At 43.5% G+C, this 17,943-nt stretch overlaps 1 protein-coding gene across 1 annotated transcript in view; it reads left to right on the top strand.

The window, feature by feature from the left end:
• Positions 1-11,274: 11,274 nt before the first annotated feature.
• The window catches only part of LOC145415573 (tRNA (uracil-5-)-methyltransferase homolog A-like), a 495,026-nt gene continuing 488,357 nt past the window's right edge, over positions 11,275-17,943 (top strand). The window contains exon 1 of the mRNA XM_080284796.1: positions 11,275-11,670. Coding sequence (XP_080140922.1) covers positions 11,281-11,670 — 390 coding nt within the window. The 5' untranslated portion in view covers positions 11,275-11,280. The remainder of the gene's footprint in view (positions 11,671-17,943) is intronic.

Below are 17,943 nucleotides of genomic sequence, written 5' to 3'. Positions count from 1 at the left end.
CAAACACCACCTGGCCTACCACTTTTCAGCCTAGTCACTGGCTTCTTGATTTCTTCTAGAGAAGGCATGGCTTTGTCAGTTGGTGGGACAGCAGTCAGTGGTTGTACACCAACTGATGGAATCCCACCACTGGGAGGTTTAGCCAGGTACAGCTGCTCAAAGTACTCAGCCCAATGAGCTCTATACTTACTTGTCCCCGACACGAGTCATTGGTGGGACAGCAGTCAGTGGTTGTACACTAGCCGATGGAAGCTCTCCACTGGGAGCTTTAGCCATGTACAGCTGCTCAAAGTACTCAGCCCAGTGAGCTCTGTACTTAATTGTCTCCAACATGAGTCATCCATCTGGTGTCCAAACAGAGTTAATCTGAGAGTTGGGTCTGGAGTAGAGCTTCTTCAGGGCCTGGCAGGTGAGTCAAAGGTCATTTGTATGAAAACAGCTTTCCACCTCCTCAGTGATTTCCCTGACATCCCTGTCCTTGTCCCTTCTCAGTGAAACTCATGCCCATCAAGACAGAAGTCTTTGCTATTCCTGGTCCCCAGCCAGTCTGGCAGCACGACTCTCCTCACTTATGGTCAGTTTTCCCTGTGAGGTGAATCCCCTCCTTGATATCGGGCAGTCGCCAGTACACTCATCAGCTGCTGCCAGAGTAGCACGCTTAATCCCTCCGTGACTACCAGTGTCGAATGACGTTTTGCCGATAAATGGCCGCAGGCGTCGTTTGAGCGTGGCCTATAAAAAACAGCAGAAATTTTTGGGCTGTGAATGAGCGTTCTGAATGTCTTCAGACTGACCTACACAACACTCCCATACACTCCATCAAGCAGTTCAGAGCCTGCTGCTGTGATGAGTGGATTTTTTATTTTTTCGCTCGTGGCCATGTCTAAAAAAGCACAACTACACCCATTATCCCGACCCACACAAAATATCATCTTTGTCCTCCCTTGCGAAACACACACAACCATCCTGTTTACAATTATGAATAAATACAGGCATAGACAAAGAAGACATGATAATAAGAGAAAAATACATTTTTGTCTTGGTATCTTTACCTGTTTGCTCAGGTGTGTTGTACTGGTTTGGATCATTGGATGCAGTGCGACTTGTATAAACTGGGAAAACTTTTGTGAAGTGAATGAACATCTGGGACATGAGACTGACCTCCACTTCACGCTCTCGCGCCTCATCTGTCAGTTCACCACCTGTTGCCGTGATCAGTGGATGTACGATTTTTTCACTCGTGGCCATGCCTAAACACACATAGTTATACCCATTATCTTGACCCAGACAGGAAATATCATCTTTCTCCTCCCTTGCGAAACACACACAACCACCCTGTTTATGATTATAAGTAAACACAGGCATAAGCAAAAAAGACATGAAAATATAATGAAAATTAATTTTTGTTTGGTATCTTTACCTATTTGCTCAGGTTTGTTGTACTGTTTTGAATAATTTTACATATTCTTTGCCTTTTACAAGCATAACAGGAAGGTTTTCCATGTTCACATGATGCTTTTGTGGGTTGAAAGGCCTCCTTTCCCTTCCTGCTAATCAGCTCATGTGCAGTGCGAATGACAGATTGTCTCGCATTTCAGCCCTCACTGTCCATCCTGTACACTCAAGGGATGATGTTTTTCTCACATAGGTCTGAAGACAGACACTCTCGCCTCTCTTTTCCAACAAACTCCACCACCCAGACTACAAAAATAAGTCTATCTATCTATCTATTGCCAGACACCTCAATCCCGTTTGGGGTGGCCACAAACAAATCACCTCCATGTCGCTCTGTCCCCCGCCATTTCACTGCACCGCTCCCAACTCACACCCCCCTCTCTCATATACCTCTCCACCCCATCCCTCCATCTCATCCTCGGCCTCCCCCTCCCCCTCCCCCTCTCCACCTCACTCACATACACTCTCTTCGTCAGTCTTTCACCCTCCATCCTCTCCACATGGCCAAACCACCTCAGTGTGTTCCTCATAACGCTTCCTATCACATCCACATCCACACCACAACGCTCCTTTATATCCTCATTTATCAGCCTGTCTCTCCATGTGACTCCACAGGCTCCTCTTAAATAACTCATTTCCACTGCTCTCACTCTTGACTTGTGTCCTTCCAACAACATCCAAGCTTCACTTCCATATACTGTATTAGAATTGGTATCACAATACTGTCATGTAGTAACTTTTTCACTTCCATGCTCACTTCCTTGTTTCTTATCACTGCTTTCAAGGAACCAGCAACCTTTCTTCCCTGCTGTACCCTTTCAAGCACTTCACCCTCCAAACCTTCATCCTTACTCATCACACTACCCAAGTACTTAAACGTACTCACATTTTCCAATTCCTCACCATCCAACCTCGCTGTACATTCACTGACTTCACCTCTCTCAAAGACCATCACTTTACTCTTCCCTACATTCACCTTTAGATTCCGTTTCTTACACACTCTCCCAAACTCATCCACCAAGCCTTGCAGCTCTCCTTTGTCTTCGCTGAACAACACGGTATCATCTGCAAACAACAGTACAGGGAGTTTCCAAACACTGTTCTCTCTCATCAGGGCCACTCCAACATCCACTACCCTACCTTGTACCTCTTATTATCCCATCCATGTACAGATTGAACAACCATGGAGAAATGACACATCCCTGTTTCAACCCAACCTTCAAATAGAAAAATTCACTCAGTTCACCATCCACACGCACTGCAGCCTTAGCACCCTCATACATACTCTTCACAGCATTCAACAACTTCCCATCTACTCCATATATTCTTAACACTTTCCACAATCCTTGTCTATCCACCCTGTCATATGCTTTCTCCAAATCCATGAAAGCTGCATACAACTTCTTTCCTTTCTCTAGAAACTTTTCCACTAAAGATCTAAGAATGAATATCTGATCTACACAACCTCTTCCCTTCCTAAAGCCTCCCTGTTCTTCTCCAACTAATTTCTCTGTTCTTTCTCTAACTCTGTCAATAAGTATCCTACCATACACTTTTCCTATTACACTAAGAAGACAGATGCCCCTATGATTACCACACACTTCTTTTTCCCCTTTTCCTTTGTGCAAGGGAATACTTATACCTGACTTCCAATCCTCCAGGACTCTACCTTCCTCCCAGGCCAATCTGCACATCTTCCACGTCCATTCTACTGCTATCTCTCCCCCATGCTTCGGCATTTCACCATAAAGTGTTCTCTCCATCTTCCCACTTTTTCTCCCATCTCCACTAGTTATCTACCATTTTTATCTTTCACTCCCCTGCTATTTTCACTTCCACCTTGTCTTACTCTTTTCACCTCTTTCCAGAACATTTTCTTACAGTCCCTCCACTTTACACTCAAATTTTCCTTCCAAATTCCTCATCCACACTCTTCTTACTCTCTCTTACTAATCTTTTCACCACTCTCTTTCTACATATAACTCTTTCTTCCGCCTCTTAACTTCTTCCATGCCCCTATTTCTCATCCATTCATTGTATGCTTTCTTTTGTGCCACAGCCTGTCTCACCTCTTCATTCCACCACCCGTCCATCTTCTCTTCATCCCACACCTCTTCATTCCTTGCACCCCCGTCCATCTTCTCTTCATCCCACACACCACATCACATGCTGGACATATTTCTTCTGTAAGTATCCTGCACACACCTTCCACGTCCCCCATCTGCTCCAATTCATATTTGTCCAGTCGTTCCTCCACTTCTCTCTTATATTCTGCCTTTTTCTCATCCTCTTGTAACCTTTCCACTCTCCTTGCAAATACTCCTTCTTCCCATCCTTCCCTTCCTCTATTTCTCCATCTTATTTGGATCTTGATTCTGGCCACCAGCAAGTAGTGGTCAGAAAGTCCACTCTCCCAACCTCTATGAGCTCTTGCATCCATTACTCATCTTCGCATCGTTTCATCCACACACACATAATCAATTATTGCCTTCCTTTCATTTGTTCACCACCCATCCTTTTCATCACTCGCCATGTATACCTGTGGATCGTTTTGTGCCTGAAGAGGGTATTGGCTATCACGAACCCCCTCCCAGCACAAATGTCCACTAATGCACTCCCATTCTCATCTATCTCAACAGGCACACCCCACTCACCATCTATCCCATCCACCTTCACATTCCCTACTTTACCATTCATATCACCGATCAAAAACACTCTCTCATTCCTTCCAAACTTTTCCATGCACACTTCCACATTTGTCCAGAACTCTTCTCTCACTCTGCTTGCATGATCTTGCGTTGGCGCATACACACACACAATTGCCCACATTCGTATTTCAACTTTCAATCTTACCCACACAATCCTTGACCCAACTGATCCATACTCTCTTATGTTCTTCTTCCATCTTTTACTCACAACTATACATACTCCTTCGTTTGCCCTCTCATTCTCACCTACTCCTGCACATATACCCTATCCATACTCCCATTCTCTCACACTCTCACCTCTCCATTTAGTTTCAGTTACTCCACGTACATCAACTTTTGCACCCTCAAGCACCTGGACAATTTCTCTCTCTTTCACCTCATCATTCGCACCTCATACATTCCATGTTGTGATTACCATGTCCTTTGTCCGGTCCTGGGTCGTCATCTTTTGGTCAGTCCTTGTCCGAGGCTTCTTGTTCATCTTGTTAGTTAGTTGTTTTCCGGGGAAGGACATTAACCCTCTGACAACCCTTTTAGTCGCCTTGTACGACAAGCAGGGATACTAGGGGAGTATTCTTGAAAAAAAACCCTACCCACAGGGGGCAAAAAAAAAAAAGTTCTATCTATCTATCTATCTATTGCCAGATGCCTCAATCCCGTTTGGGGTGGCCACAAACAAATCGCCTCCAAGTCGCCCTGTCCCCCGCCATTTCACTGCCCTGCTCCCAACTCACACCTCCCTCTCTCATATACCTCTCCACCCCATCCCTCCATCTCATCCTCGGCCTCCCCCTCCCTCTTCCCCCCTCCACCTCACTCACATACACTCTCTTCGTCAGTCTTTCACCCTCCATCCTCTCCACATGACCAAACCACCTCAGTGTGTTCCTCATAACGCTTCCTATCACATCCACATGCACACCACAACGCTCCTTTATATCCTCATTCGTCAGCCTGTGTCTCCACGTGACTCCACAGGCTCCTCTTAAATAACTCAATTCCACTGCTCTCATTCTTGACTTGTGTCCTTCCAACAATGTCCAAGCTTCACTTCCGTACGTTAGAGTTGGTATCACAATACTGTCATGTAGTAACTTTTTCACTTCCATGCTCACTTCCCTGTTTCTTATCACTGCTTTCAAAGAACCAGCAACCTTTCTTCCCTGCTGTACCCTTTCAAGCACTTCACCCTCCAAACCTCCATCCTTACTCATCACACTACCCAAGTACTTAAACGTACTCACATTTTCCAATTCCTCCCCATCCAACCTCGCTGTACATTCACTAACTTCACCTCTCTCAAAGACCATCACTTTACTCTTCCCTACATTCACCTTTAGATTCCGTTTCTTACACACTCTCTCAAACTCATCCACCAAGCCTTGCAGCTCCCCTTCGTCTTCACTCAACAACACAGTATCATCTGCAAACAACAGTACAGGGAGTTTCGAAACACTATCCTCTCTCACTAGGGCCACTACAACATCCACTACCCTACCTTGTACCTCTTTTATTACCCCATCCATGTACAGATTGAACAACCATGGAGACATGACACATCCCTGTTTCAAACCAACTTTCAAAGAGAAAAATTCACTTAGGTCACCATCCACACGCACTGCAGCCTTTGCACCATCGTACATACTCTTCACAGCATTCAACAACTTCCCATCTACTCCATATATTCTTAACACTTTCCACAATCCTTGTCTATCCACCCTGTCATATGCTTTCTCCAAATCCATGAAAGCCGCATACAACTTCTATCCCTTCTCTAGAAACTTTCCCACTAAAGATCTAAGAACGAATATCTGATCTACACAACCTCTTTCCTTCCTAAAGCCTCCCTGTTCTTCTCCAACTAATTTCTCTGTTCTTTCTCTAACTCTGTCTATAAGTATCCTACCATACACTTTTCCTATTATACTAAGAAGACAAATGCCCCTATGGTTACCACACACTTCTTTTTCCCTTTTTCCTTTGTACAAGGGAATAATTATACCTGACTTCCAATCCTCCGGGACTCTACCTTCCTCCCAGGCCAATCTGCACATCTTCCACATCCATTCTTCTACTATCTCTCCCCCATGCTTCAGCATTTCACCACACACTCCATCAATTCCTGGGGCTTTCCCCGATTTAACTTTCTTCATTGCCTCCACAGCTTCTGTCCTAGTGATTTCTTCCTGTCTTCTCACCTCCCTCCTTCTCCCAGCCATTCCCCAGCCACTTATACTCGCATTACTTCCATCCTCTATGTTCAACAATTCCTTAAAGTGTTCTCCCCATCTGCTCACTTTTTCTCCCTTCTCCACTAGTAATTTACCATTTTTATCTTTCACTCCCCTGCTAACTTCACTTCCACCCTGTCTTACTCTTTTCACTTCTCTCCAGAACATTTTCCTACAGTCCCTTCACTTTTCACTCAAATTCCTTCCAAATTCCTCATCCACTCTCTTCTTACTCTCTCTTACTAATATTTTCACCTCTCTCTTTCTTTCCACATATAACTCTCTCTTCCGCCTCTCAACTTCTTCCACGCCCCTATTTCTCATCCATTCATTGTATGCTTTCTTCTTTTGTGCCACAGCCTGTTTCACCTCTTCAGTCCACCATGCTGTTCCTTGCACCCCCCTCCGTCTTCTCTTCCTTCCACACACCACATCACATGCTGCACATATTTCTTCTGTAAATATCTTACACACACCTTCCACGTCTCCCATCTGCTCCAATTCATATTTGCCCAGTCGTTCCTCCACTTCTCTCTTATACCCTGCCTTTTTCTCATCCTCTTGTAACCTTTCCACTCTCCTTGCAACTACTCCCTCCTCTCGTCTTTCCTTTCTTCTATTCCTCCATCTTACTTGCATTCTAATTCTGGCCACCACCAAGTAGTGGTCAGAAAGTCCACTTCCCCAACCTATATACACTCTTGCATCCTTTACACATCTTCGCATCCTTTCATCCACACACACATAATCAATCATTGCCTTCCTTTCATTCAGTTCACCACCCACCCTTCTCATCACTCGCCATGTATACCTGTGGATCATTTTATGCCTGAAGAGGGTATTGGCTATCACCAACCCCCTCCCAGCACAAATGTCCACTAATGCACTCCCATTCTCATCTATCTCAGCAGGCACACCCCACTCACCAACTATTCCATCCACCTTCACATTCCCAGCTTTACCATTCATATCACCAATCAAAAACACTCTCTCATTCCTTCCAAACTTTTCCATGCACACTTCCACATTTGTCCAGAACTCTTCTCTCGCTCTTCTAGCACAATCTTGTGTTGGTGCATACACACACACAATCGCCCACATTTGTATTCCAACTTTCAACTTTACCCACACAATCCTTGACCCAACTGATCCATACTGTCTTATGCTCTTTTACCATAAACACAATAACCACCAAAAATTGCAAAATAAATTCGTAATATAATTTTTAAAATTCAATCCTCGCATATCATATACTGAAAAACTTCAAAATATGGTTATCTAGTTATTTCACAGCTTTTCTGCACCACTGGCAACGTTTTTTGTTTAATAAAAAAAAAAGTGCGATGTGTCACTGTAATACCTACGTGTGACTAGTATCAGGTGCCTAACATTACATAACTTTCGTGTTCGATTGCACACCACAGAATGGGTCTAGGAAGCTGAAATTTACACTGCCAGGTGCATCGGTACATCCTCTTCAATATGGCTTTATCCAGCAACTGTCATGGTAGGTACCAGCGTGACAGGACCCAAAAAACCTTACCAGGCTGGCACCCAAGGAAGGACTCCCCAGCAGAACTGGGTCGGGGTAGGCAACAAGCACCGATCCTTATCCCCCTTCCTTCTCTTGTTATGCGCGAGGTTTTCTTTTCATGGTTAGGGGACGCAAACTCCACCCGAACCTCCCAAATCAGGAGGAGGTTCACCTCTAGCCTATGGACAGGGGCATGGAATCCCTGAGTATGGCTATCCAGGTTTTACCTCAGAATTTTCCTTCTCTTGGGTGGATTGCCAACAAAGGCTAATAAGCTCCACCTACCCTACCATTGGCATACATTCTCATCTGTCCTTTAACAGATCTTGTTTTTCATCCTTTGGGGTGTCTGTTCACCCTCCTCACTGGCCTAGACCAGTGGGGGTGCTGGTTTAGTCGCCAACAATCCGACCATGAAACCGGTAGTACTGGTACTTGATTACATGGTACCAGTAGCAGAACAGTGTCTGACCTGGCATTATCATTGCTGGGGACATTAATACTGAAAACACTGCCTGGGACAAACACAGTCAGGACAACTGCTAAGACCTTGACATTGCTCCACAAGTCAACAACATGTACATTCTCACCGACATCTTACAATATACCTTCATCCCAGACCACACCACCCTTGTCAGTTATTACATTTTCATAGCCAACACTTGCACCCAATACCACGTGGCAAGTGCAGCTCAGACATGCTACACATCATCCCCCCATGAGTATCATAGAAACACTATCCAAACCAGAGCAGTTATGCTTACAAAAGCTGCAAGAAAGCAGACTGGTCAGTATTCTTTGAAGAAACAGAACAGCTCTGCTGCACACTAAATAACACACCCATCGCCAGCATTAACAGGCACATTACAGAGTTCAACACCATCGTAATTGATGCAGACAAACATGCATTCCAATAGACAACAGAAGACATTACAACCCACTTACACCGAAGATTGCCCACCTCAGAAGACAGTGCAGCAGACTTAAACTCAACTCGACTCCTCCCCACACTGAAGACTTTATCCATCACAAGGCTTTAAGGACTAAACTGTTTACAAAGAAAATAAAAAAGTGAAGGACACTTAACAACACTCACTCACTCGACCCATGGCTGTACAAGATACAGTACTTAAGACAATCACGATGTCACAAACATGCACCTCCAAGACCCACACCACCGTCACCTCTGACACCCAACACATCTCCTCCTACAGAGAACAAGCAAACATATTCATGAACCACTATGCAAACATAAGTCACAGAACACCAACATGCTCTGGGTCTGAAAACAGTTCTGTCAACACAGGCAATCCTTCACACTCAAACACAGTGCAAACCCCTTCACCGCAGAACAGACATATAGCATTGTGAGGAAACAAAAACCACAAGCACAGGGTCGGATTGTATCAGCAACCTGCACCTGGGACAGTTAGAACCACAAGGCTTCCCAGCCCTGGCAAACATCATCTGTTACTTATGTGCATGCTGTAGCATTCTATATTTGGAACCAAACAAGGACCCAGCACACCCATCTTCACTGAGACCTATAACACTGCCTAGCACACCATCCAGTACAACTGAATGACTCATTCTTAACTCATACTCCATATCCCCTTTGCTCCTTCGGAACAGGGACTTTACTGACTGATCTCACACAGGAAGCCTCTTACAGCATCAGCTATGCGACACCCACATGGCGCACACGTCAAAACAATAGATATTAGAAAAGCCTTCATTGCCATCCATTGACTCAGTATTCACCAAGATTAACAACAAATGTTGTCTTGGCAACTATTTGTCTTGTAGACAAGCACATATTACTATTTAGGGCAACTCATCATGAATGTGGTATTTCCCTAATGGAGTTCCACAGGGCTGTATTCTCACGCCCACACTCTTCAGCCTGTAGATGCATGATATTCACACACCCCAACCACCCATAAACATTGCCTTATACTGTATGCAAATGACGTCACTGCAACACACAGCCTTCACACTGCAACAGGGCACATCAACACACTGCAGACTTGGGTTGAGGACAAGCTGATGATCACCCCATCCAAATCCACCACTTCAATCATTTCCAACAGGAAATGTGAACACAGGTATTCCCCTCACATCACACTTAACAATACCCACACAGCCCTCCAATGAGGTCTTTGGAGTGACATATGACACCAAATTCGCCTTGAAGAATGATGTGAGAGACATCAAGAGGCAGAGAACCCCCAGACTCATTGCAGTCAGGGTAACCACAGGGCCAGACTTTGGGCAACAAAAAGAAATTTTCTCCTAGCCCTGCAAACAGTAAATTAGATCAGTGATGTCCTGTGCCTCCCTGGCATGGGCTGCCAATCCTGTCTAATATCCAGTACAACACCTTGCAAACCATGTAGAGCAGTGCCTTATTTATCACAACCGACTGCACCAAAACCAGTCTCACAGCTCACTTACACCCTGAAACAAAAGTCCTCCCTTTCAGAGATTACCTTGATATGAGAGGCACACACTTTTATGTAGCAGATAAACATTATCAAACCCTTTACAACAATATGCCACCTCCAGACATTCCAGCACTAGCACTGAAAAAGTGATGACATACCCTCATCACACTCAGGGCAATACAACACCTGTCAGAGTACTATATTACAATACCCCCCCCCCTCCCCGACATACACACACATCCCCATCATAGATGTCCTTAAATAGATATGACTGAGTTCATCTAACTAGACCAAGAATAGGACATTACCCAACCCTCTCCAGTACTAATTGGTTGAAGAACTAGATAGCTAACTACACAGTTAGTGTTTATTAATGTTTAAATGGTGCTTAATTACTTTTAGGATAGCATTGGCTGTTCATTTTATTTCCACTCTCCACTCTTTCTTTCTACTTGCTTTTCCTCCCTGCTGTTTATTTAATTATGAGTCACTTTACATTAGGATTTGGCCATTACATCATTGCTCTGTCACCCTTGGAATTTTCCTGTTTTCAGCTCTTCTTTAACTCTTGTATTTCATTGTTACCATGTCTTTCATGTTGATTTGTTCAAGCACTGTGGTAGTTGAGTAATCTGCATACAGTAACTAATGACTAACTCATGTACAAACCACTGTCTAAAGACTACACTGTAGGGCATTAAAAATGATAATAATTGTTTCCATAAGAAAAAGTAAATGCCAATTAAGTGATTTTGTTTAGGGCTATAGGTATTAAGTTTTATCATTAAAATTTATGTAGGTAGAGTACCATTATTTTTTATACAGTAGCCATTTTAAAGTTGAAAGAATTTTCTGTTTCTTTTTCCAGAGAAATTTGAAAAGAAAGCACCAACAAAGAGATTTTGAAGATGGAAGGAGAATGGTATGAGGAATGCAGGAAGGGGGAGGAAGAGACAAGGCAGGGAGAAGTACAGTCCACAGTGAAAGAAGCAATAGTAACAGAACAGAGGAATGAAGGACAAGGAGTTGTACCAAGGACAGAGGATGGATGTGAAGGAGACAGGGCAGGAAAAGAAAATACAGAGTCAACGCAGAAAAAGAGAGAGTTAAAACAAAAAGAAGAAACTGAGTCAGAAAGTACAGGGCAAGAGGAAGAAGTAACTCAGCAAATGATAGAGCATGAAGGGATAGATGATCAGCAAAAAAGTGACCCATATGCCTACACCCGAAGGGAAGAGTTCACATCAGAGAACTTCAAGATTGAGCTGCGTGGACTGCCTCGCTACTATACAGTCTCTGTGAGTCATTGTCTGTGTACTCAATAACGAGATTATGTGATATGAAATGTGGATGGCTGTTTTAGTATAGACAAATCACTATTGCTATTTATTTGATCATTGGGCTAGTAGTATCCTTAACATAAAGGTCATTGCATCAGAATGTTGAGCATGCATGATAGGGTTGTTGTATATATATCTATATTTCCATATATCTATATCTATTTATCTATCTATCTATATATACAAGTGCTTGTGGGCCCTTCAGGTCCCTCGCACTTGCTCCTGCGGAGGGCTATCGCGTTTATGTGCTATTCTAGTGTAATGTCATCACTTGGATTTTTTGCAGCTAACCAATTGATCGTGTTATTTGCAGCTTCGGGAATGGAACCCAAGTTGTCCGAACGCAAGTCCGAAGTACACACACAGACACACGGCTATTGCTACAGTTTATTTTACTTCTACCTCAGGGCAAAAAATTCTATGGAGATCCTATGATGGGCTCCAGGAGCAGCATTTTTTGGTCAAAATGTGATCACTTATTAAATACAGTAAAAGTTTTTCAATTGTAATGGGACCAAGTTTTTTTACATCAGCGATTTTTTGTGATTTTTGTGCCAATTTTGGTGTGATTTGAATGTGTAGTTTTGGCTGGCCAAAATACACACACACACACACACACACACACACACACACACACACACACACACACACACACACACACACACACACACACACACACACATGGCTACTGCTATAGTATATTTTATATCTATCTATCTATCTATCTATCTATCTATCTATATATATATTAAGCAACGTTGGGTCTGGTTAGTACTTGGATGGGTGACCGTCTGGGAACACCAGATGCTGTTGGCTCGTTCTCCCCACGTGTCAAGTGGGGTTGGTGGAGGATTAGTGCCCCTCCCTGTAAAACAATTAACTCTAAGCCCTTGGCCACCCCGTTTGGGATACATGGCGTCTGGCAATGAATGAATGAATATATATATATATATATATATATATATATATATATATATACAGTATATATATATATATACAGTATATATACAGTACCCTCGCGTCCAGCACGGTAATATTGTCATGCATGGGTCATGTGTTGGACCAAAAACGTGTTGGACTAACAATAGAGCTTATGGGGAAAAATGAATTATGTCAGCAACCCTCGGAAAAGTCACCCTAAATACCTACCATATACCTATACATATATTGGTACTGTTGTAATTATAATAAATGGTACTGTGCTATGAATGATAACTAACCTTTTAGGATAGTGTTGGTGGGCTTGCTGGGAATGGAAGGTGGTATCCAAGGCTGTAGTTAGTCCTACTGGGTCCCCGGAGGATGGCTGCTGGCATCACTAGCGTGTAATGGCTGTCGCTCCTCCTCAACCTCCCTCATAAATCCTTCGAAATCACACTCAGAATCACTATCTTCGTCCACAGCCATGGAAGGTCCTGCTTCTGCCTGTCCTAGCACTGTAATCCTCAGGAAAGTGCATGCTTCTCACACTGTTGCCAGAGCCCCGTCTCGTGACTGTGGAAAGTGATCGCTGTCGCTGACTCGGTAGAGAATAAGGAGAAGCAACTTTGTTTATAAACTGGTACGCACGCCGATGAGAAGGGTTTCAAAATGATTGATATTTATTCTAAAATATTAATATGTATTCAGTGTCAGGCTAAATGTTCAGTGCTGTAGTACGATACATTTTCTGTCGAGTCGCCTGGGTTTTGGTCACACTGTTTTCCCTGTCTTATGCTCGGCAGGAATCCATCCAGATGAATTCCAAATGCCCGTGGTATCATCGGCAATTTTACCACTTTACCGTTCCGATTTACCATCGTATCCTCGGCAAACCTGGTATGAAGTGCCGTGTGATAGCCTTCGGCTGCCAGGATCTTGTCTTAAGTTTTTTATTATGATCACGTTGGCTTCATTCATGTTGTAGGCCTTGGCAATGTCAACTCTCCTCTCCCCTTTCTTCTTCCTCTCGATGCCTGAGGGAGGTGCCGACGCTTCTTGGGGTTCTCAGAAGGCTTCCTAGGCATTGTGAGCAGGGTAAAATGCAGTAATAAGGGCAGAAAATGCAGCAAGAAAAAAGCACCTTCCAATGCAATTATGCGACTGAGTGGCGCTGTGGCGGGAGAAATTTAAACAAAACATCATGTGACAACAGAAGCGTTTTTAATTGGGCGGCATCACGATCACGTCACGATAGCGGGCGGGGAAGGCTACTTGATAAGAAGTTTTTCATTGGCTATCATCATCATGGGAATGTCCAGTATGACCATGTTGGACCGGGGGTGATCGTGCTAGAGTGAACTCTGCGGATTTCGCCCACTTCTCGGAGCTCTGTGTGTGTTATGCTAACACACTCGTGTTGCAGTAATTAAATCGTATTAAATAATACTAATTAATTGCTCTCCGTGCTGGACCCAAATCGTGCTGGACTAATGTGTGTTGGACGCGAGGGTACTGTATATATATATATATAAAATGTAGCATTGTTCAGTAGTAACTTCTGCCACTGCAAAGATGGCCACAGAGTGGGTTAGATAGCTTCTTGCTATCACAGTGTGTGTGTGTGTGTGTGTGTGTGTGTGTGTGTGTGTGTGTGTGTGTGTAATGAAAAGCAAGCATAAATGAAATTGGTGAATTGCATTTTTGATAAGTTAAACATTTATCATCATCATCCAGACCTTTCCCACCGCAGGGCAGGGTGAGGAGTATAAATGTCAAGACAGCCCAAGTTTGCCCAGTCCAATGGGTCACACTTCCATTCTCTCATCATTCAGGCCCCCAGAATCCTGGCTCTATCTGATACGCCAAAAAAATTCACCACATTCTGTAGCTTCACATAAATGTATCTGTTAGAGTCAGTCCTGACGCTGTCATGTTAAAATGGGTGCCAAATCCCTAATCATGCACTTCTTCTCACAACGTTCATCCAGCCAGCTCGATCTCGTCAGTTCCCTAGCCTCACCGACTTCCATAGCTCTCTTCCTTACACACACTCATCCACCATATCCCTCCACCTTCTCCTTGGCCTACCTCGCCTCTTCCCTCCTTCAGATTCGCTCATACATAAAAATCATTCTGTTTCCTCTTAACCCCTTAACCGTGGGGCGTCACTTTCATGACGCTTGGGAGCAAGGGATCATACTGCGGGGCGTCACTTTTGTGATTCTGTGTTATTTTGAATTAGCTCGGGCTTTCAAGTAGTGGCTTGTATCATCTGTCAGTACTGGCAATGTCCAACACTAGTCAGCACTCCTAATCTCATCTGTACTCCCATCTATTGTTGACAATTTAGCCATTTCTCCCCGTTCTTAACTCCCCTCCCTACCTCCCCTCCATTATCCTATCCTCTCGCCTGCCCGGCTGTGCTACGCTAAGTAAATCTTCCCTGGAATTTTCCACTGATTTCATCCATTGAAATAAGCCCTATGCCCTATTCTTATACCAAATAATATATACAAAAAAGAAATCAGGTAAGTGATAGTGCCATACACCTGGAATTGGCTAATTATAACCTGACTACACCTCACGTGCACTTGTTTGCTAATTTTCGCTGTTCATTTCCCCTTGAAATATGCCGTATAATCTATTTTCGTAATAAATATACATATAAGGAGGGAAGGGAGAAACCTAAGTGATATTTACATTCACCTGGAACTACCTAATTTATTATGTATTGTCTTGGTTTCATGCCAATCATTTCATTGCTATATATTAGCAGGTCTCACAAGGCTAAAGTTGGTAGTATTGCACTCACCCTAGCCAGGCGGCAGGAGGCCACCGCTATCAGTTCAGTGTCATCTTTCAACATGAAGGTACGTCTGATTCGCTCATGCTAACTTCCGCCACTTTTTACCTCCATGCAAAGGTCCCTGTGACATTTACCCCTTACTAAACCTCGTGTGGAAAGAGGTAAAGGGCTGACAATTAATAAAGAGTGACTACGATCTTTCTATCGAGTAAAACAGTGCAAGTGGAATTGTAAATAATGTGTAAACACCAAGTGAGAGCAATGAATGTAAATATACGTCTATCTATCTATTGCCAGGTGCCTCAATCCCTTTTGGGGTGGCCACAAACAAATCGCCTCCAAGTCGCCCTGTCCCCCGCCATTTCACTGCCCTGCTCCCAACTCACACCCCCCTTTCTCATATACCTCTCCACCCCATCCCTCCATCTCATCCTCGGCCTCCCCCTCCGACGTCCCCCCTCCACCTCACTCACATACACTTTCTTCATCAGTCTTTCACCCTCCATCCTCTCCACATGGCCAAACCACCTCAGTGTGTTCCTCATAATGTTTCCTATCACATCCACACCACAATGCTCCTTTATATCCTCATTCGTCAGCCTGTCTCTCCATGTGACTCCACAGGCTCCTCTTAAATAACTCATTTCCATTGCTCTCACTCTTGACTTGTGTCCCTCCAACAATGTCCAAGCTTCACTTCCGTACGTTAGAGTTGGTATCAAAATACTGTCATGTAGTTACTTTTTCACTTCCATGCTCACTTCCCTGTTTCTTATCACTGCTTTCAAAGAACCAACAACCTTTCTTCCCTGCTGTACCCTTTCAAGCACTTCACCCTCCAAACCTCCATCCTTACTCATCACACTACCCAAGTACTTAAACGTACTCACATTTTCCAATTCCTCACCATCCAACCTCGCTGTACATTCACTGACTTCACCTCCCTCAAAGACCACCACTTTACTCTTCCCTACATTCACCTTTAGATTCCGTTTCTTACACACTCTCCCAAACTCATCCACCAAGCCTTGCAGCTCCCCTTCGTCATCACTCAACAACACAGTATCATCTGCAAACAACAGTACAGGAGTTTCCAAACACTATCCTCTCTCACCAGGGCCACTCCAACATCCACTACCCTACCTTGTACCTCTTTTATTACCCCATCCATGTACAGATTGAACAACCATGGAGACGACACATCCCTGTTTCAACCCAACTTTCAAAGAGAAAAATTCACTTAGTTCACCATCCACATGCACTGCAGCCTTCGCACCATCGTCCATACTCTTCACAGCATTCAACAACTTCCCATCTACTCCATATATTCTTAACACTTTCCACAATCCTTGTCTATCCACCCTGTCATGTGCTTTCTCCAAATCCATGAAAGCCGCATACAACTTCTTTCCCTTCTCTAGAAACTTTTCCACTAAAGATCTAAGAATGAAAATCTGATCTACACTATCTCTTTCCTTCCTAAAGCCTCCCTGTTCTTCTCCAACTAATTTCTCTGTTCTTTCTCTCTGTCAATAAGCATCGTACCATACACTTTTCCTATTATACTAAGAAGACAAATGCCCCTATGATTACCACACACTTCTTATTCCCCTTTTCCTTTGTACAAGGGAATAATTATACCTGACTTCCAATCCTCCGGGGCTCTACCTTCCTCCCAGGCCAATCTGCACATCTTCCACATCCATTCTACTACTATTTCTCCCCCATGCTTCAGCATTTCACCACACACTCCATCAATTCTTGGGGCTTTCCCCGATTTAACTTTCTTCATTGCTTCCACAACTTCTATCCTACTGATTTCTTCCTGTCTTCTCACCTCCCTCCTTCTCCCAGCCATTCCCCAGCCACTTATACTCGCATTACTTCCATCTTCTATGTTCAACAATTCCTTAAAGTGTTCTCTCCATCTGCTCACTTTTTCTCCCTTCTCCACTAATAATCTACCATTTTTATCTTTCACTCCCCTGCTAACTTCACTTCCACCCTGTCTTACTCTTTTCACCTCTTTCCAGAACATTTTCTTACAGTCCCTCCACTTTACACTCAAATTCCTTCCAAATTCCTCATCCACTTTCTTCTTACTATCTCTTACTAATCTTTTCACCTCTCTCTTTCTTTCTACATGAACAGTGGAAAATAGTTTTATAAGTTACTTCACATGACAGTGCATAACACAGTGTAAATAAAATAGAAATGTAAATAATGTAAATAAAATAGAGAACGTAAATAGAAATGTAAATGAGTAGTATTATAAGAATACGAGTATATACACTAGGAGTAATGAAAGTGAAAGTTTCACTCTAGCATGTATGAATACTATGAGTTATGAGAGTGAAGGTGAAAGTGACATTCCCTCTCAGTGCTAGTATACAGGACGAAAAAGTGAATGCTACATATTTTACTGAAAGAAATTGAATGCCTACAGTGACAATGAACTACTATTACTGAAGGAAACTCATGGATAAAGACTGTAGATATATATA

The sequence above is a fragment of the Coenobita brevimanus genome, chromosome 13, assembly GCF_032717465.1.
Source record: "Coenobita brevimanus isolate Jiangsu-jjx chromosome 13, ASM3271746v2, whole genome shotgun sequence".
NCBI classification, from domain to species: Eukaryota; Metazoa; Arthropoda; class Malacostraca; order Decapoda; family Coenobitidae; genus Coenobita; species Coenobita brevimanus.
Note: the sequence above shows the minus strand (reverse complement) of the source record. Positions and strands in the feature narration are given on the sequence as shown.